The sequence below is a fragment of the Lepisma saccharinum genome, chromosome 4 (assembly GCF_977018435.1).
Source record: "Lepisma saccharinum chromosome 4, izLepSacc3.1, whole genome shotgun sequence".
Taxonomy (NCBI): domain Eukaryota; kingdom Metazoa; phylum Arthropoda; class Insecta; order Zygentoma; family Lepismatidae; genus Lepisma; species Lepisma saccharinum.
Window position 1 is genome coordinate 17,964,641 of NC_139232.1, and position 22,911 is coordinate 17,987,551.

At 41.5% G+C, this 22,911-nt stretch overlaps 1 protein-coding gene across 1 annotated transcript in view; it reads left to right on the top strand.

Moving 5' to 3' along the window:
- The first annotated feature begins 13,202 nt into the window (after window positions 1-13,202).
- The window catches only part of LOC145986857 (uncharacterized), a 158,558-nt gene continuing 148,849 nt past the window's right edge, over window positions 13,203-22,911 (top strand). The window contains exons 1-2 of the mRNA XM_083121329.1: window positions 13,203-13,242; window positions 15,411-15,495. Of these exons, the coding sequence (XP_082977455.1) occupies window positions 13,203-13,242; window positions 15,411-15,495 (125 nt within the window). The remainder of the gene's footprint in view (window positions 13,243-15,410; window positions 15,496-22,911) is intronic.

Here is a 22,911-nt window from a genome sequence, read left to right on the forward strand (position 1 = left end):
TGTCGTAGGTTAATAAAATTTGCAATAAATCTTGTGTGTGTTGGCAACCGTCAGCCCTTACATGTGATATAGCAGCCTTACTTATTGTAAGACATAGTGTGTATGTATGAGTGGGGGAGGTTAGTTTAGTTCACGATAGATCGACCTGTCACGCTATGACCAATTTCTACTTTTGAGTCACCTGTAAGGCTATATGTGGGTAGGTGAGGGAGCTTAGTTTAATTCACGATAGATCACATTTTAAATTTGCTCACTCTCTCTGTGTCTGTGTGTCAGGTGGTCGTGTCGATCGCTAGTTGTATGTCACAGATTAACCTAGGTAATATTAACTGTACTTCAAAAAATAAAATTGTGTGTATCTCATGTCGAACTAGAAACAAAAAAATCAAACATTAAGCATGCATGCAGATTAATTAAGCTGTAAATTTAAAATTTAGCCTCCCCCAAATCGCATTTCATACATACATACATGTGGAGGACCCGTGGCCCACCTCCCAAGAGGTTTGGTTAGCATGCAATAGATCAGTATGCTAGAAAATACAGAGAAGAAGAAAAAAAGGGGGAAGAAGAAGAGGAAGCATTAACACTGCACCGCCGGTTAGCATCATTAATTCTTCTTCTTCATTTTACTCCATACTTATCATCTTAGAAGGCTACGCTGTCAACTCCTATTTGTAGGTTAGCCTCGCCTCTGAAATATCATATGGCAATTTTTTTTAAAAAAACAAAAAGTTTGTGAAGCAATCAGATGCTGTCGAAACATCAAAAACACATACACACACACTAGAAAAAAAGCATGCAACTTTATTTGTAACACACACACATACATTCTCCATCTTCATCAAGAAAATATTAATAATAAACATAGTCAATTTTTATCTATATCTCGCAATAAAACTCTATATCCAAAAATATCACAACATCAAATAACACTAGAGTCGTTAGTACACGTTGCATGCATTACGGAGGTCCTCTGTAGGGTTTCATGGAAGTTTGGGGGAAAAAAAAAACACGTGAAACTCTACAGAGGTGCGGTAATCTATAACCGCAGCCATTAGAAAACTTTTACATTTTTGGTTGGGCACCACGCACCCTGGCGAGGTTATAGGGGCCAGGCCTCCTAAAAACAACAATTATTATTTGTTTGTTTGTTTGTGTTACAATACATAAGCGCGCGCGCGTATGTGTGTGGCACATCGTTCCCTCCCCGAGAGAGAGGTTTACGTAGGTCGCAATACATAAACATTTGGTCCCGGACTTGGAAAATTACGATAAAATACACTCATCTTTCAAAAATAAAAGAATGAGAGGAGAGGTTTACGAAGGTCACGATATATATAAACATTTGGCTCCGGACTTGGAAAATTACGATAAGGTGCACTCATTTTTTCAAAATGAGAAGATGAGAAGATGAGAGGAGAGGTTTACGTAGGTCGCAATACATAAACATTTGGTCCCGGACTTGGAAAATTACGATAAAATACACTCATCTTTCAAAAATAAGAGAATAAGAGAATAAGAAAATGAGAAGATGAGAGCGCACGCGTGTGTATATGCCACATCCTTCCCCCCCGAGAGAAAAGTTTACGAAGATCACCATATATAAACATTTGGCCCCCTTGATTCCAGCACTCCAACTTCATCTCTAATGTTGACGACAATGTTCTAAAGGTAGAGAGAATGAGAAAATGAGAGAATGAGAGGATGAGAAAATAAGAGGATAAGAAGAGAGGTTTACGAAGATCACGATCTACAAACATTTGGTCCTTAAAAGATGAGAAGATGAGAAGATGAGAAAATGAGAAAATAAGAAGATGAGAAGATGAGAAAATAAGAAGATGAGAAGATGAGAAAATGAGAAGATAAGAAAATGAGAAGATGAGAAAATGAGAAAATGAGAAAATGAGAAAATGAGAAGAGGAGAGGAGGAGAAGAGGAGAGCTCCTCTTTCACTCATCACTGCCTTTTTGCACCCGTGAAACGTCGTCAGCGTAATAAATGAGGCGCGGAACGGGGAGAGAAAGTGAGTTTTTCAACTTTTTGTGGTCGTTTAGTCAAGAAATCAGAGTTGCAGTGGGAGTCACAAATTTACTCTACTGTCGCTATTGAATTCGTTTACGTTGGAAACTTTCAAATAAGCAAGACACGTCGGCGAGCGGCCACGTCGGAAGTGTGCGAGTCCAATATATACTCTATGTGATCTAAAGTATCCGGACACACCGCGAAACGTGTGTTTATCACACAATATTGCCATCTACCGCGTGGAACACATAGTCAGCGAGTTCAGTAGTCTGTAGACAGTGTGAGACAGCAGTATGGGATGGTCTGGGGAACTCACAGACTTTCGACGTGGTCAATTGGTTGGGTGCCACTTGTGTAGGAAGTCAGTGTGTGAGATTTCCACCCTCCTAAACATCTCTCTGTCCACTGTTTCCGATGTTATAGTGAAGGGATGTGTACAACCCAAAAGCGTGCAGGCCAACCTCCCATGTTGACCTCCAGAGACCATCGAGTGTTGAAGAGGGCCGTACAGCATTATCGTCAATCATCCATCGCCACCATCACTCAGGAATTCCGAAACTGCATTAGGATCTACTCCAAACACCATTACTGTTTGGCGCAAGGTGCGGCAACTTGGTTTCAATGGCCGAGCAGCTGCCCATAAGTCAAACATCACGCAGACAAATGCCAAACGCTGCCTCGTGTGGAGCAAGAAGCGTCAAAACTGGACCATAGAACAGTGGAAAACCGTTGTGTGGAGTGATGAATCACAATACACAGTGTGGTGATCCGATGGTAGGGTGTAGGTGTGGCGAATGCCTGGTGAACGACATCTACCAGCCTGTATAGTGCCGACAGTGAAATTCGGAGGTGGCGGGGTTACAGTGTGGTCATGTTTCTCCTGGAGGAGGCTTGGCCCCCTTGTTGCTTTACATGGCAATGTCACGGCACAAGCTTACGTTGACATTTTCACAGCTTTCATGCTGCCTACCGTCGAAGACCAGTTGGGGGATGATCATTGTGTCTTTCAACACGACCGAGCACCCGTCCATGCTGCAGGGCTTGTGGGGGAGTGGTTTGACGACAACAACGTCCCACTAATGAACTGGCCTGCGCAGAGTCCTGATTTGTATCCCATAGAGCATCTCTGGGATGTTTTGGAATGCCGACTTCGTGCTAGACCACACCGATCCACATCAATACCTCTTCTGATTTTGGCGCTCTGCGAGGAATGGGCTGCCATTCCTCAGGAAAACTTCCGACACCTGATTGAAAGTATGCCTGTGAGAGTGAACGCTGTCATCAAGGCTAAGTGTGGGCCAACACTGTATTGACTGCCAGTGTTCCCGATGGAGGTTTGCCCAAACTTTTACTTTATTTTCAGGTGGGTGTCCGGATACTTCTGATCACATAGAGTATATAAAGCCCCAATCCCACCACTCACTCACTGACTGACTCACTCACTGTCATAAATGTTCTCCATGAAGGAAGCCCCGGAGGCGAAAAATGCCCGATTACGACCGCCCATGAAATCGTCCCAGAAGGCCGAGAAAATTAAAAAAATCACTTAATCGGCCCTTCCTTAAGGGTGCCCTTTTTTCACTTCCTTAGCAACCCGTTGCCACGGGCATTTCTTTTGCACACATTGTTTCCTTCAATTCTTAATTGTCGAGATACATTATATTTCTCACAGATCAATAGCACACAGATGAATGAACTCATGGTTTTCAAAAAGTTTTCAAACAAGACTGACATCTACATAAGGAGTTTCAGCCCAGATGCAATTAGATATTGGTATACTCAATACGAAAATATATATCGTGGTTGTTTTAATTAAATGTTTAGGGGCATAATAACAAAAAATTCTTTAGAGCTTGCCGTGCTTGTTGTTGTCCATGGAAACTGACGTTGCTAGGGAACTTAAAGAAAGTTTATTTTCACCCCGAAAACTACTGTAAGGGAATTTTGCTAGACTTTTGGAATTTCAAAACATGAGCATCAGAATTTATTACAGAGGAGAGGTAGGAATTTGAGGGGAATGACGGAAAACATTTATTTTTCAATTACGTTTACAAATGTGAAAATGACAAAAGACGTAAATATTGTTTTTTCAATATAAAGTCGCTATTGAATTCGTTTATACAAGAAATCTAACTAACTATCTTGAAACGGTTATTGCTTACTCATTTTATTATTAAGAAAATACCATATTAGAGCCCGTACACACACAAAGTTACCTTCAAAACTTTCCAAATAAGCGAACCACGTTGCCGAGCGCACGAAATGACGGAAAACAATTATTTTAAAAATACTTTTAAAAATGTGAAAATGACAAAAGACGTAAATACTCCTTTTCCAATATAGTGTCGCTATTCAATTCGTTTATATGAAATATCAAACTTTTTTGAAACGGACAATATTTACCCAGTTTATTATTATAAAAATAGACAATAATGTTGAATATTTGTACAATATTAGAGTACACACACAAAGCAATTTTCTAAACTTTTCAAATTAACAAACTTATACACTTGTTCTTCTTCATCCAATACAACATGCAGATATTTTGAAAGTCATTGAGGAACCCCATCTATAACGTGATTGCGTCCACAACGTGACCGAAGGTCACGCTTGCGAGCAAACGCTTTACACATAATATTAAGTATTTTATACGTACAAGTTTTGCCAATTTGGTTATTATAAATTATATTTCACATTTGACTTTACAATGTTGTTTCTTCAAAATTTATAGTATACATTATTTTAAGTATATGATATACCATTTCAACGAAGAGCAAAGTTCTTAGTCCAATATTGGTCATCTCATCATCGAAATTCTTGGTTACAAATGGTTCCTTGAATGCCATCTGGGATACTCGAACTTCTTGGCTACAAATGGGCTCTTGGACGCCCTTCTAGCATAGTCGACGTTCTTGACTACATGTAGGCCCTCCCACCGCCCAAACAGCATAGTCCAAGTTCTTGGCTACAAATGGGCTCTTGGCAGCCCTTCTAGCATATTTAAGTTCTGTCTACATGCGGGCCCTCACACAGCCCAAACACCATAGTCGAAGTTCTTGGCAACAAATGGGCTCTCTCCCGCCCATTTAGGATAGTCGAAGTTCTTTGACTACACGTGGGCCCCCCCACCGCCTATGCACCATAGTCGAAGTTCTTGGCTACAAAGGGCTCTTCGCCGCCCTTTTAGGATAGTCGAAGTTCTTGACTACATGTGGGCCCTCCAACCGCCCATGCACCATAGTCGAAGTTCTTGTCTACAAATGGGCTCTAGATCTTACATCTGGGATAGTCGAAGTTCTTGTCTACAAATGGGCTCTTGGCAGCCCTTCTAGCATAGTCGAAGTTCTTAACTACGTGTGGGCCCTCCCACCACCCAAACACCATAGTAGAAGTTCTTGGCTTCAAATGTGCTCTTGGCAGCCATTTTAGCATAGTCGAAGTTCTTAACTACATCTGGGCCCTCAAACCACCCATGCACCATAGTCGGTCGAAGTTATTGGCTACAAATGCGCTCTTGGGTGCCCTTCTAGGATAGTCAAAGTTCTTAACTACATGTGGGCCCTCCCACCGTCCAAGCACCATAGTCGAAGTTCTTGGCTACAAATGGGCTCTCTCCCACCCATTTTGTAAAGTGGATGTTCTCGGCTACAAATGAGATCTTGGCAGCCCTTGTAGGATAGTCGAAGATCTGGACTACATGTGCCCCCCCCCACCGCCCATGCACCATAGTCGAAGTTCTTAGCAACACATGGGCTCTTGGCAGCCCTTCGAGGATAGTCGAAGTTGTTGACTACATGTGCGCCCTCCCACCCCCCGTGCACCATAGTGGAAGTTCTTGGCCACAAATTGGCTCTAGATCTTACATCTAGGATAGTCGAAGTTCTTGTCTACAAATGGGCTTTTGGCAGCCCTTCTAGCATAGCCGAAGTTCTTGACTACGTGTGGCCCTTCCCACCACCCAAACACCATAGTCGAAGTTCTTGGCTTCAAATGTGCTCTTGGCAGCCTTTTACCATAGTCGAAGTTCTTGACTACATGTGGCCCCTCAAACCACCCATGCACCATAGTCGAAGTTCTTGGCTACACATGGGCTCTTGGCAGCCCTTCTAGGATAGTCGAAGTTCTTGACTACATGTGCGCCCTCCCACCGCCCATGCACCATAGTCGAAGTTCTTGGCCACAAATAGGCTCTTGGGTGCCCTTCTCTTATTATCGAAGTTCTTGGCTACAAATAGGGTCTTGGCAGCCCTTCTAGGATAATCGAAGTTCTTGACTACATGTGGGCCCTCCCACTATGCATGCATCATTATCGAAGTTCTTGGCTACAAATGGACTCTTTGACGCCCATTAAGGTAGTCGAAGTTCTTGAATACAAATGGGCTTTTGGGTGCCCTTCTAGCATAGTCGAAGTTCTTGTCTACAAATGGGCTCTTGGGCGCCATTCTAGGATTATCAAAGTTCTTGGTGCCCTTCTTGCATATTCGAAGTTCTTGGCTACAAATGGGATCTTGGCAGCCCTTCTAGGATAATCGACGTTTTTGACTACATTGGGCCCTCCCACTACCCATGCACCATAGTCGAAGTTCTTGGCTACAAAGAGCACTTAGCCGCACATTTAGGATAGTCGAAGTTCTTGACTACATGTGGGCCCTCCAACCGCCCATGCACCATAGTCGAAGTTCTTGGCTATAAATGGGTTCTTGGGTGCCCTTCTAGCGTAGTCGAAGTTCTTGTCTACAAATGGGCTCTTGGCAGCCCTTCTAGCATAGTCGAAGTTCTTGACTACGTGTGGACCCTCCCACCACCCAAACAGCATAGTCGAAATTCTTGGCTTCAAATGAGCTCTTGGCAGCCCTTGTAGTATAGTCAAAGATCTGGACTACATGTGCCGCTCCCTCACTACCGTCCATGCACCATAGTCGAAGTTCTTGGCCACAAATAGGCTCTTGGGTGCAATTCTAGCATATTCGAAGTTCTTGGCTACATGTGGGCCTTCCCACCGAACATGCACCATATTCGAAATTCTTGGCTAAAAATGGGCTCTTTTCCACCCATTTAGGATAGTCAAAGTTCTTGACTACATGTGGGCCCTCCCACTAACCATGCATCATTGTCGAAGATCTTGGCTACAAATGGGCTCTTTGACGCCCATTAAGATAGTCGAAGTTCTTGAATACAAATGGGATTTTGGGTGCCCTTCTAGCATAGTCGAAGTTCTTGTCTACAAATGGGCTCTTGGGCGCCCTTCTAGGATTATCAAAGTTCTTGACTAGATGTGCGCCCTCCCACCGCCCATGCACCATGGTCGAAGTACTTGGCCACAAATAGGTTTTTGGGTGCCCTTCTTGCATATTCGAAGTTCTTGGCTACAAATTAGATCTTGGCAGCCCTTCTAGGATAATCGACGTTCTTCACTACATGTGGGCCCTCCCACCCCCATGCACCATATTCGAAATTCTTGGCTACAAATGGGCTCTTTTCCACCCATTTAGGATTGTCAAAGTTCTTGACTACATGTGGGCCCTCTCACTACCCATGCATCATTGTCAAGGTTCTTGACTACAAATGGGCTTCTTAGTGCCTTTCTTGCATAGTCGAAGTTCTTGTCTACAGATGGGCTCTTGGGCGCCCTTCTAGGATTATCAAAGTTCTTGACTACATGTGCGCCCTCCCACCGCCCATGCACCATAGTCAAAGTTCTTGGGCACAAATAGGATCTTGGGTGTTCTTCTAGCATATTCGAAGTTCTTGACTACATGTGGGCCTTCCCACCTCTCATGCACCATAGTCGAAGTTCTTGGCTACAAATGGGCTCCTGGGAGCCCTTCTAGAATAGTCGAAGTTCTTGACTACATGTGGGCCCTCCCACAACCCATTCACCATAGTCGAAGTTCTTGGGCACAAATAGGCTCTTGGGTGGCCTTCTAGCATAGTCGAAGTTATTGACTACATGTGGGCCTTCCCACCTCTCATGCACCATAGTCGAAGTTCTTGGCTACAAATGGGCTATTGGCAGCCCTTCTAGCATAGTCGAAGTTCTTGACTACATGTGGGCCCTCTCAACACCCATACACCATAGTTGAAGTTATTGGCTACAATGAGCTCTTGGGTGGTCTTCTAGCATAGTCGAAGTTATTGACTACATGTGGGCCTTCCCACCTCTCATGCACCATAGTAGAAGTTCCTTGCTACAAATGAGCTCTTGGGTGCCCTTCTCTTATTATCAAAGTTCTTGGCTACAAATAGGGTCTTGGCAGCCCTTCTAGGATAATCGAAGTACTTGACTACATGTAGGCCCTCCCACCGCCCATGCACTATATTCGAAATTCTTGGCTACAAATGGGCTCTTTTCCAAACATTTAGGATATTCAAAGTTCTTGACTACATGTGGATCCTCCCACTACTCATGCATCATAGTCTAAGTTCTTGGCTACAAATGGGCTCTTTGACGCCCATTAAAATAGTCTTAGTTCTTGACTACAAATGGCTTTTGGGTGCCTTCTGGCATAGTCGAAGTTCTTGGCTACAAATAGGCTCTTGGTAGCCCTACTAGGATATTCAAAGTTCTTGAGTTCATGTGGGCCCTCCCACCGCCCATGCACCATAGTCGAAGTTCTTGGCTACAAGGAGGCTCTTGGTAGCCCTACTAGGATAGTCAAAGTACTTGAGTTCATGTGGGCCCTCCCACCGCCCATGCACCATAGTCGAAGTTCTTGGCTACAAATAGGCTCTTGGTAGCCCTACTAGGATAGTCAAAGTTCTTGAGTTCATGTGGGCCCTCCCACCGCCCATGCACCATAGTCGAAGTTCTTGGCTACAAATAGGCTCTTGGTAGCCCTACTAGGATAGTCAAAGTTCTTGAGTTCATGTGGGCCCTCCCACCGCCCATGCACCATAGTCGAAAGTTCTTGGCTACAAATAGGCTCTTGGTAGCCCTACTAGGATAGTCAAAGTTCTTGAGTTCATGTGGGCCCTCCCACCACCCATGCACCATAGTCGAAGTTCTTGGCTACAAATAGGCTCTTGGTAGCCCTACTAGGATAGTCAAAGTTCTTGAGTTCATGTGGGCCCTCCCACCGCCCATGCACCATAGTCGAAGTTCTTGGCTACAAATAGGCTCTTGGTAGCCCTACTAGGATAGTCAAAGTTCTTGAGTTCATGTGGGCCCTCCCACCGCCCATGCACCATGGTCGAAGTTCTTGACTACAAATGGAATCTTTTCCGCCCATTTAGGATAGTCGAAGTTCTTGATTACATGTGGACCCTCCCACCGCCCGTGCACCATAGTCCAAGTTCTTGGTTCATATGCTCTTGGCCGCCCATCTAGGATAGTCAAAGTTCTTGACTACATGTGGGCCCTCCCACCACCCATACACCATAGTCGAAGTTCTTGGGTAAAAATGGGCTCTTGGCCGCCATTCTAGGATAGTCGCAGTTCTTGACTGTGGGCCCTCCCACCGCTCATGCACCTTAATCGAAGTTCTTGCTTTCAAATGGGATATTTGCCGTCCATCTCAAGCTACCTGGTAAAAATGAGAAATTAATGCATGCGTCATAGTATTACTTTGGGGTTTGTAAATTATGCTATTTTCTTTCGGTATTACTTAACAGGTATTGTAACATTTATTGAACTGAATACCTTTCCCTCTCTGTGCAACATTCTTATTGTATTGAATATATATGGCAGGTAATTTCGAGGAAAACTTTTAGCAAGAAACAAACATACGAGGGTCATACTGAAAGTAATGAGCTACAATTTTTAGCAAATTAGAAATAATCAAAACACGCAAACAAAGTAAATCACCGCAAAATATGGACTTTACTGAACGCGTCGAGGTGGTGTGACGTCATTAACTCCGATCGAGTGAGACAATCTGTTGTTTAAAATTTGCTGCCAGTGACGTTTCGTTTCGAGAAGGTGCTGTGATTGAATTATTTGTTAAAGATGGATTCCCTGCTGCTGAAATTCAGAATAGACTTCAGTGCGTATAGAGAGAGATGTATGCATGAGTGCTAGCAGTGTTAGAAGATGGGTAAAACATTTTAAAGTAGGAAACACGAGCTTCAAGGATCAACCTTGGAGCAGTCACCCACAAACTCTCTCCATGGAATGCAGCATGGAAAGCAGAGAGGTGCATTGTGGTTGAATTTCTTGAACCTGGGATAACCATAAATGCTCGCTGTTATATCTAAACACTTCACAAGCTCCGTCGTGCATTGCGGGATAAACGTCCTTCAACGTTATATCCTTCAACATGATAATGCACGCCCGCACTCTGCAGAGAGGATATTGGGGGAAATGGGGTGTGAACTTCTGCCCCACCCACCATACAGTCCCGACATTGTACCATCCGACTATCATCTGTTCGTTTTGTAAAGGAACAGTTACGATGCCAACGCTATCAGACGACGTAGGACATACAGAAAGCAGTGCTTCAGTGTCTGCGAGCAGCTGGAACGGAGTTCTACCGTAAGGGTATTGTCAAGCTTTCATAAAGGTGGGGGAAATGAGTGGATAGAAATGGAGACTGTTGAAAAGTAAAGAAAAGTCTGTAGAATATGATGTAGCATGTTTTTGTTTAATAAAATCAAAACTTGGTTCATGAAAAATTGTTGCTCAATACTTTTAGTATGACTATGGTATATATTTTCAAAGGTATTATTTCATTGCTCTACTTATTAACTGTGTATAAGTAATTTTATAAATATTTATTCGCCATGTGGATCTTATAAAGAACCGACATCTATACATTCACTTTTCCAAATACTGTGGTGGAAAGAAATACTTCCCCCATAGGTCTGCTGGTATTAAAAACGTATGGTGGAAGTTTTCTGTCCACCACTGTATATTACGTATTCAAGAATCAAACAAGAATTTTCTCAGGATAGATGATCATATAACTCTCAGGTCGCATATTTGCATGCACGGGTATAGCCGGGTATGTGTGTGTGTGTACGAGGGTTATTAGGAAAAATGATTTCAAGTGCCATGATTTGCTTCCTAATTATAGTAGAGTGATAAAATTTAATGCATTTACTAATACTGTATCCTTCTCTTCACAAGCATAAACGTATCGTAATGTGCGTAGTAAATACAGTGGACTCTTTTCAATTCAAACTCCAAGAGGACACGAAAAATTCAAATTAACAAAATCATTCACTACATAGCTCTGCATTTTGGGGGGGAAAATCGAATGATTTCAAATCAATATGTGATTCTGGATGTATTTTGTGTGCTGATCACGGAAATGACATCACGTCAGGATTTTTTACAATTTCACAATCAAAATTATCATATTCGCCATTACATTACATCTATTACCTAACGCATTAAAATAAATTTATGCAAAGGAAATGTAGGTTGTTTCCATATCAATAAATGATTCTGAAATTATTTTGATTGCTGATCACGCACGTGACATCCATTTTCCATCACGTCAGGATATTTCACAATTTCAGAATCAAAATTCTCATATTCGTCATTCTATTACGTCCATCACAGAACGCAATAAAATAAATTTAAACAAAGGAAATTTCGTGTGTTTACAAACCAAGAGGTGATTGATTACCCCCGATTTGACGCTTTACTTCTACATCTGGAGCCACATGAAAGACTTAGTTTACAAGAAACCGGTAAACTCGCAAGAAAAGCTCAGGGAGAGGATCTCAACAGCTGGTCAACACATCAAGGCCACCATCACATCACGAGTTACGAAACCAAATGTCTGTAAAAACTTGCGTGCCTGCATTCGTAGCGGAGGTGCTCACTTTGAGCAAGACGTGTAATGTTCTTTAATTGTAATGTTTATTGATTCCATTCACATGAAAATGAATCAAGTGTTATTTCTTGTACACAAATGTGAATGTTAGCAACATTTGTACCTTGTTCGATAGCTGATGACTCAAGGAAGTAATTTAAGTAATTTGTACGCTTCGTGTCATACCATTTTTGTTATTAATACGTTGCCTAGTAAACTAAGAGTGTATTTTTTTATCACCACTTGTAAGTTTAGACCCACCCGTTACTTACATGTGATTGTTATTTGGGAAAAAACTTCTTTTTTCAACGAACCACTTATTTGTTAGCTATCAGAAAACGCTGAAATATGTGCCATACAATGAATAGTTTTTTTTTCTCAATTCATTTATGTGGAAAATTGTCATTTAAAAAAAAACAATAGAAATTCGATTATCTCGAAAACTACTAATTTTCGGACGAGGTATCATATAGTCAAATTTATTGCAAATTGTCTCTACTTTAACCCCTTTCAGGGAATACATCTAATTACAAGTCACCCTGTATATATATATATATATATATATATATATGTGTGTGTGTGTGTGTGTGTGTGTGTGTGTGTGTGTGTGTGTGTGTGTTTGTGTGTGTGTGTGTGTGTGTGTGTGTGTGTGTGTGTGTGGGTGTGGGTGTGTGTGTGTATGTGTATGTGTGTGTATGTGTGTGTGGAGGTTGAATTTTGTTCCTTCGCCACTGGTTCTGTATATAGCCATGTAAAAAGATGTTTAGCCCCTCGAAAAGAATTTCTGCACATGTGCTTAAGTGTGGAAATCAAAAACCTCGGTAGAAGTGATAGGTTCAGCTCTGAAACAACTGGCACTAACTGTGCACGTGTGAAAGAGTGCATTTAAATCACGGCCATGAAACTTGGCGGCTGGACAGAATTGCGCTGGTGCCACATGTAAGAAAGCAAAGCGAGAAGGGGACACTTGTCGCTGGTTCCCGCGCACTGTGTGGCAACGTCAACAGGCTGGTTGGCAAGTTCGAGCGTCAGAACGTCTCTCCGGGGCAATTTTGTGTCATACCTGACCTTTCGACCAAATGCTGTTTGTTTGTCACCCAACTCCTGAACTCTACAACGAGATCTTTTATTCTCTTAAACCTTCGAACACACGAGATTCGTTTAATATCTTCTCGTTTAATATCTAAGAAACTAAAAGTTAAGACATACACAACAGTAACCTGTAGTTTTATATGGATTTGAAACTTGGTCCTTTACACAAACGAATAATTGACAAGAGACTTCCTATTGCACGAACTGCAGAATTTGTATCCATGCCGAGTTATTATTAGAATAATTAAATCAAGAAGACTATGTGTACAGGCCGTGTGGCTCGAATGAAAGAGGAAAGAAGAATTTACAAGATTCTTGTTGGGAAACCTGATGGTAAGATTCCTGTTGGAAAGCCAAGATGAAGATGGAGGTATAACGTTGAGATGGACATGAAGGGAATCGGTAAGGATGGAAAATATCGGATTGATCTTGCCCAGGGTAGGGGTAAGATGTAAGGCTATGTTGCTCCAATCATAAACCTTCGGGTTTAAAAAGGCTAGAGAATTAGTTTAGTTAAAAAGGTAAAGTTATCCCCTGAGCATTGGCACCGTAGCATGAAGGCACATAAGGGTGTGTAGATATGTCCTATTAGACTTTTTACTTAATTTTTCCTAACTTGCTGGTAAGACCACCGAACGTAAAACTATCGAGTTAGTATGAAAATCGACATCGACTACAAATAAAAAAATATATGTGTATTACCTCTGATATCGAACCACAGACACTGCACAATCTTCTCTAAACCATGGCAACAATTAATTGGTAATCATTGTTAGATGAACAATGGACGGCTACGCTTCACGTTTTTGTGTGCAATGACGTGTTAGCGGTAAAGTGAATGTATTAATTAAATGTAAAGCCACGTGAGGTAACGGATTGACAGTGTTGCAATATGCAGGTATTAAACACCAGAACAAACACAATCTCTACATAAGGATGTTTACCATAGCCTATGGAAAAGGAGATGCGATAGCCACTAGCGCCGTCAAACAGTTGACAGGAACTTGAAATTACAAAGCCATAGATCACTGCTCAAGAAACTCATAGAGCGATTTACTAAAATCCATCAAATTATATTGTTAGGGTGTATTATTTGTAGTACGTTTTGTGTTTATACTTTGACATATTGAAACAGAAAAATATCTTATTCTTCGTTTTAAACATCGGGCAATAGTTTTTATTGCACGTTATGTATAATAAGTAGCTTCCCGTCAGTATATTCATATCTCAAGCCATAAATTGTACATGGGTTTATTGCTTATAAGGGAGCAAGAATCGTACATCAGGAAATGTTCAGTGCCTGGCAATTTCTTTATCTGCTTTTCAATTGTCAGCTCTTGCCGTTGTTTCGTCATCACGAGGTAAACGAGCTAATGCCCTCCCGAGAGTGAGGGAATCCCTTATGTTGAGACTTGAAAGAAAATGCTAGGGGAAGGTGCCCTCTTTTCCACGGAACCACCCGCTGTTTTTATGCTATGATTATAATGTCACACGAATTAAATGACGAGCGACTTCCTAATGCACGAACGCGACCGACGAAGCCTCTTTCCTCGCCCACTCCTTCCTTTCTAACTATCTTACAACGCTACAGTAGTGCTGCTCGCTCTGCAGTTCACGAACTAGCACTCTCCTTCATAAATACGGCAAGTTGACCAGGCCTACTATAATATGAGTTCAAAAAAATAATAAGATATTGGTTTTTCGTATTCGAACTATTCAAACATTACTACTTGTACACTATTCTAAAAAAGTTAATGTATAACTCTAATAAATAGAAGGAAAGTGATAAATTTGAATTTGATAAACGATCAAATAAATGATGCACTGGATGACTCGGACCTTGAGATAGTCTGAAATAGCCGTAATATTTGCTGCAAATCTTTACTCAATAATCATATTGCAATGACTAGTAATCGATATTGCCCTATTACTGATTGAAAGCTTTGTGATGGTTTTAATTAAGTTATATGATCTATTTATCCTACACTTGTTTCTTTCTATCTTGTGAATGTAGTGTGCCCCTGAATTTTGTGTCTAAATATGTCTTTATTATTACTTGTTCTTAATACTAATTGGTGCGTTGTGAGTGTTTTCGGCACTTCAATTTAAATTACGTAAATAAGTATTGTCCTTTTTGTCACTAATGTCTATAGCTAGAACTATCAAAATAGCTGTGATATTGTGTACGTGGAAATCATTACAAATTTGTAGTTCAAAGGAGAATGATATGTATAGATTTCAGAACTAGCTTGTGTCTAATTTTGTGCTGAACGAGTAACAATTAAAATATTACTTAGCTTGCTACCTCAATAACTTGTGATTCATTACTTAATTTCTTACTTTCAAGTAACAGAATATCCCAAATTTCAAACTTTTTCCCTACAAAACATGCATGTTCACTATGGTGAACTAGGACTTAACACAGTCCGATCAAGTATCTTAGTCTGTATGTATATTAATAATCAAAATTAAACACGTTCTTATGTAATATTATGTAAGTTAATATTCTAATGAGTTTCACCTTTCTTGTCCTTCCAGAATATACAGACTTGCAAATGGTGGTGGCTGGAATCATAACAGTTGTATTTCTCTTCTGTTTTCTGGTAACGGGATGCGGAGTGAGGTAAGTGAATGTTACTTTCGTTACTCTAGGCTCAATTTGGTTTCTCCGTCTTACTTTACTGCTTATCCATGTTAATAGCGATGTTATGGACGATTGATACTGTGACGAAACAGATGACGTCACAAACAAGCACCTCGCTCCAGGTTTCTACCACTGAGAATTACTTGAAGCACTGGCTGTGTCCGAAAGGTCCAAAGAGCAGGCTTGAAGTATGGTCTTGTCGGAAGTGACGTCATCTATTGCAGTTTGAAAGCGTCAATTGAACGAGCAAACAAACCTGCAGCATGCAGTATGCAACATTGAACACTTGTTTATTATAGAGTCACTCGGGGGAATATGCCCATCGGGGTTGAATGCCCATCCTCTCGTATCTCGCGAAACATTAATGCTATGGCAACTCTGCGACTCTTGTTTGAAAGCACCCTCCGTGGTGAGACGAGGCAGCAGGTTTGGAGCTTTTGGAGCTTGTGAGAAGAATCTGAAGCCATTCAGGGTTAATTTCATGAGGTAAGAAGACAATTTTTGAGGTAATAATTTTTTGGACGTTGCTGTATTAACAGTGTGCAATAATATTCCCAAGACAGAAATAAACTGAATTATATTTGGTGCAAAGATCAAGAGTCAAGGAAACATATCTGCAGAGTGAAACTGCCGCATTGTGCTCAGAGTTGCCAACCCAGTGATTCAAATTTCTGCTTGTAGCTGTGGGGTGATTGGCCACAAAAATTAAGTACAATATGCCCAAGGACATTATTATGATAAGAAAGGACCAGAATGTGACTGGATTCAGTGTATTCGTTGTAGTATGTGGATGCATGAAATATGTACCAAATTCACGTCCATATGTCCAAAGTGCAATGCAATTTCTCACAAATGTAAACAGTAAAAGAGGCTATGGTAAATTCAAAATAAATGTTGTTAGAAACGCTATGCTTGTCTGTACAAATGATGTTCTGTTTACGAGACAAACGTTAATAATCTTCCAGTTAATGCTGTCTATTATTTTCCTTTAAATATGTCATGTTAAGTATTAGAAAAAAATGTTTCTTGTATTGGCCATTTTACCCCTAATGGGTGGGCATTTTACCCTGAACACGGGGTGATTTGCCCAAATTGACATTCATCTGTTTATTTTTTTTTTGTTATAAGACTTACAGTAATAAAACTTATAGGTAACAATAACAAAACATGTAGCTTTCATTTGACATCCTTTTCATTGCGACACTCCTTCATTCCGCGAAGAATAAACCGCCAAAAAAAACGTTGGGCATATTCCCCCGAGTGACTCTACACTTTTTCGCTTATTGTTCACTTGTTTCAAATCATGGAAGTCAAAAGTAAGCCAGACGCTGGTTGTACTAGTTCTTCTATGTTGTGGAAATGTAGGTGGAAGAACTTTTTTAAATACTTTGCGATTTCTATTGAGCAAAATAAGTGTTCATACCGCGGGAAGAACAACCTGTTCGTAGCATTATCTACTAATCTTGTTAGGCGCTGCAGTCGAAAAGTGGAATTCGAAATATTTTCGCTTCCTGTAAGGCTTCAAGCAGAACTGCGAGAACACCTCGGAGTGACCATCGACACCAAGCTCAAATTTAATAAGCATATTGAAACTGTTACTAACGACGCTTTCAGAAACTTAGGTTTTATAATCCGGTCAAGCCACGACTTCACGAATATAGAACCAGTGAAAATACTTTATTATATATACTTTATTAATATTCCCTCGTACGGTCAAAACTAGAATATGCGTCAGTAATCTGGAATTCATAAACTAGAACGTATTCAGTCAAAGTTTCTTAGATATCTCAAATTCAAAGCCTGTGGAGAATATCCAACATTCGATTCATACGATAATCTAGTCTCAGAGACCAACTTCAGCAAACTAGCACTTCGACGACGAGTAAATGACCTGCTATTTCTGTATAAAGTAATTAACGGTATAATAGACGATTCCAACTTATTATCAGCCATATCATGTAATGTTCCCAGTTCCAAAACACGTCCCAAGCACAAAACCTTTCATTGCCAGAGAGCGAAAACATCAATTCTTTCTACCTCTCCAGTGTGGAGAGCGTGCAACTCTTTCAACACAATTTCATGTGTAAATAACACAATTGATATTTTTGCAATGGGTTTATACAATTTTAAAAATACTATTACTGGAACACTGAATCTATTATAGTAATATTATGTAATTAGAGCACTACAATTGGGCTCAGCCTGTTGAGCTCTATCAATAAATAAATAAATAAATAAACATGATGCTCGCAGTACGGTCTCGCACCTTTCGGACAAGGCCACTTAATAAGTTACTGCCTCCTATAGACTAGAGAATGAAGTGACTGCTTAGGTTTGTGCGGTTAATGGCAGAATTTGCGAACTTGATGTGAAATGTAATTTGCAATCGTGGTGTGAAGTTTGCAGTGAAGTATCCTTCGCCTCTTTGGTGAAGTTTGAGGTGAAGCGTCAATTGTTAATTTGGTGTGAAGTTTGTGATTAAAGTTCCTTAGTACTTCAGTGTGGAACTCTCGTGTCTCGTGCAGACTGCAGTTTGTAATTTGATGTGAAATCTGCCTTAGTGATGACGCAAGTAGATTTTTATTTCAGTCAGTGCATGCCGAAGTCCCATGAGAATGAATACTTTCTGCTTGACATGTTTAGCAAATTCAACATTTCTTGAGAAATCCCACATCTTACGAGTATATTCACAGAAGGAGCTACTGCTGCTTCCAATAAATTCCTCAGCAGCAGAAAAAAGAGGAAGAAGAAATCAGATGACCTTCTCCTGAAGAAAAACAACATTACAAGCAGCAATGGAAAATATACCTTCCCCTCAAGTTACTGTTATTCCTGGTCCAGTTTCCATAGTAGACCTGACGTCATTCCTTCCGATGCCTAATTATTTCCGTCGAAAGCGAGCTCTGAAAAAATCGGTCGTTGCTATGCAAGGGAAAAGAGTCTGATTTGGAAAGCAGTGCTTCGTGGTAGCTTACTTTCTCAGGATGAGCCAACTCTATCTCCGTGGGCGTAAAGGGGATGTAGCGTTGCATTGAGGTCACTTGATTATCAATTGTATTTTGGTACTTCTACACTCCTATCCCCTGCTCCTCTGGCTCAGTCGAGTAACTTCTTCAATGAGAATTGATTGACTGATTGATTGATTTTGTTGTTTAAGTCCACTTTATGCACAGGAAGGCTAATCGGTACTGGACCTACAGTTTAAAGTGGGATCCGAACCACTGTGCCTCCATCGGGTATCGAACCCGGGACTCCTTGATTACAAGGCGACGACATTACCACTACGCCATCGGGGAGGCCTTCCATTGAGAATTCTACTTCACTTTTTACGGTTATTTTTTTTTTTACTGACGGGATACTTGGAAGTCAGAGGAAGAAGGGCGTTTTGTTTCTTTAGTTGCACACGTTACATATTTAATGAGCATACTACGAAATATTAGACATTGGCCAATTATCACGAAAGGCGTGGTAGATATGTCTCTCGCTAGCATGATACCGTTTCCATATACAGGGTGTATCTAAATTCCCATTACAGGCTTTGAGGACTTGTAGTGTGGACGAAAACGGTTAAGTTTTGCATAGGAACCCATGTCCGGAAACGTACCATTTCCCCGCTACAAGTAAAACACCACTACAACACACGTTGAACTCTCCCACTTCTGCTGCTTACTGCACGTTGTTTTTGCATAGCTGCAGCGTTCACTTACAAGAAGGGCTCGATGTGGTGACCATTGACTTCAACACAAACACCGTACCTACGTATCATGTTCTGATACACACTATCGCCAACACCTTCTAGTCCAACATCCGCCGCTGCCATAACCCGCGCCAGCAGGTCTTCCGCTGATTCCAACGGGGTCTCGTAAATCAGGCTGGCTCTTCATGTTGTCCCACAGGAAATAATCGAGCGGAGTCAAGTCCGACGAACGTGCAGGCCAAGGATTTGGGCCACCACAACCTATCCACTTGCACCCAAATTTGTGGTGGTGTTTTGCTTGTAGCGGGGAAACGGTACGTTTCCGGACATGAGTTCCTATGCAAAACTTAAACTTTTTGGTCCCCACTACAAGCCCTCAAAGTCTGTAATGGGAACTTAGATACACCCTGTATTTAGTAGCCTATATTGTCTGACAGAAAAACTGAAATGTCAGTATCAACAGTAGCTAGTATGAATCTGTGTCATCTTTCCGAGAACTGCTAGTGTCCAAACAAAGCGTCATGGAGGAATGACGTTCGTACATACTTGGGCTATCCACAATATCACCACCGAGATTCGGTATTCGAGTTCATGCCTGAACATGGATGTTCCTTCATCAATTTCATCCAACAACCTACGATTAGGCTAGAGGTACAGAAAAACGATGCAAATTACGAAAATACATTAATACAAAATGCATATACGAGGGGAAGTCAGTAAATTGGTCACAAACTGATGGGGGATATCTGAAAATAGTAGTGAGTAGTTTCTAAAGGTGTCATTAGGTGGCAGCACAATACAACTTGATGATAAAGTTAGCAGTCACTAGATATGAGACGCACGCATGGACAGCTCAGTTTTAAAATGGCTACCGTGCCCGAGGAGTTGTACGTGGAGATGGTAGGGGTGGAGGAGATGATTCTAGTTAACAGCTGAGTGACAGCAACTGCAACAAGCAGTGGCAGAGATTGGGTTCCAAAACTAGGGGGCAAGGTACTAAAACTAGGGGTGCAAAGACAGTTTACTTTACCCACGTAGATAAGGTTTAGTATAGGGCTGGGGTAAAAGTGGCAAAAAGTGTGTGGGGGACAACTGACTTCCACGCTCGCCCAAATCGCCACCATTGGCAACAAGTATCCTCATGAATGCATGCTCGTCTGAATTTGTGCAAGGTGTGCGCACGGTGGCGGCAAGCGTTTCTCAGATGATGAACATGTTGAACTTGAGTTGCGACTGTGGCTGGGACAGCAGCCCAAAGCTTTTACGCAGCAGGTTTTGGAGGACTGATGAAACGATAGGATAAGTGTATCAACGTTACTGGAGGTTACGCGGTTTTCAAGTCACTATCTCACTTAGCATTTTTATAAATAAATATTTGTGGTTTCGTTTGTCAGTTTCGTCTTAGAAACTGCATCATAACGCAGCTTACATCACGTAACGCAATGTCACTTCTGTGTTTTGGATCAAACCAAGAACCTTCAGATTGTATTGGGTGGTGTAGTTATTCATCATTCATCTTTCAGATGGTTATCACTCGCTTAGCCTAAAGTATAATGTATGCGAAAGGTTACATCCAAAGGTATGGCACAAGAATTCACACGTACAGTAATTGAGCTTCTGTACTCTCCATGACTGAACCGATATGGATATTGATAAGAAGAGGATAATACTTGCCTCACAAATAGATGAATGTTATTCCATAGATTGTCCTCTCAATAATGGTAATTGACACACATCTGACATTCCAGTCAGAGTTCACTCTCCTCATGCACCACTGTCCAATAATCGACCCTCCAACTTCCTTGCTCTATCCCGTCCACTCGCCAACTGTCCATTCTCTCTCCCTTCCAACTCTCACCACATACGCCTTCGAAGTCAATCACCCGACCTTTGCTCTGCTTTGTTAAGACTTGACACTTCTTACCCAATACCTTGGGTACGATACTGCATTCATACAGACTTAGGAGGTTTGTTGCCTGGAGTCACAGTTAAGGATAATCTTATCTGGGATTGCGTGTTGCCTGCGTCTTATGAAAAGTGGCTCTAGTTTCTCCATACAGACTCCGTTTTTAGCATACTCGTAGGTATGGATACTTATATAAATATATAAAAACCAATGCTACTCGATGCACATTACAATATGCTGTGGAGGCTCATGGGGGATGTAGAAGAGCACCACATGCACCAACTCCGCCATTAGTGGAGGTGATGTGATTAGCACCACGCTACGGCCGCATTTATCCCCTGCAGGGTTGCCTCGGGAATCGAACCTGGGTCTCCGGTGTGGCACTCAGACTGAGGACACCACGGCTCCATACATGCACCGACCATATGTGAGAGTGTGTACTTTTAGTCTTGAAAAAGATTCATATCCTCAAAATGAATTTTAAAGAAATTAATCCTTGTTTCAATTCTTGAGCTGTGGTCTGTATTATAATGTTAATAAGGAGATTGTCATTATTACCTAACGCGTCAAATAGACTTAGTGTTAACGCATTAGCTGACAGAGATAACGATTCATAAAATGACGTATTTTCATAAGACATTATTTTCCTCGTGCAAGTAAAGAGAAATAAATAATATAGAGAGATTAGCAGACACTATTGAATTATGCTACATAGTACGTCCCACAGACATGCTAAATTTGATTTAATTTTGTTACTTGGAGTCGCTTTTCTGCCACATTTCGCTAATCGTGGACGAGTGATGATATGATGAAATTGATGAAGCGAGACTCACAAATAACACCCACTCGAACCGGGGACCCCTGGGGACGTAGCCAAAGCTACCGGCTGCCGCACAACATGCATTAGTATCGTACGACACTGATGGCACTGTACACTGTCCTTCACAATAACGCGAAAGTAACGTCGCATATGCTTGGAAATGCACTCTCCATCACAGCAGCCAGAGAAAGTTTATTTGGGAAACATCACAGGTTGCGATGGGGGAATGTCCCTTACGGCGGAGTTGCATTTCACGAGAAATTACCTTCGCCCCTCTTGGGCTGGGAGCTGCAATTCTCTGCCCGACAGGAAGAAATTGTGCTGCCGCTTGCTTCACTGGAACCTGATGGAGCAGCTCTCCGCATGGCTCCCTGGAGCCAATCCTTGGACGGGGAGTCCCCAGAAGGATTGAAGGGGAACCACCAGGATACTCTCAGTCGGAGTGGTCGGTGTGCCCCTGGAAGTATACTACAAAGGGCAGGTAGTGAGCAAAGATTTGTGTATTTAATTGAATTTATTTTAGAGTGTTGGACAGAGAATAAAACCACAATATGGTACTATGAAAACAGGGATATAAATAACCAATAATATGCAGGATGATTCAGTAAAAGCATGCAAAAAGGAAACAGGTGATGTACCACTGAACAATTGGAGATAGGGATTTTAGGTTCGGAGAAGCCAGTGTAACGAGATGTTGGCTGAAACATGTCGAACTCTAGCGCGTACCGTTGTCAAGTGACGTGCATGGATAGGTAATGACACTGCTGACGTACCGTACAACGAGTAGCGACATTTATTGACATTGATTTACGCGTAGGTCATGCTATGCTAGTGTCATAGCATTAACAAAGCGGTGTTAATAACGTACAATTAGGCACTTCCCCAATAGTTTTTAAAAATGACGCCCACCAAGTCAATGCAAGTATGACAGCGGCGGCATACGAGATTATACCGCACCCTTTTAAATATCGC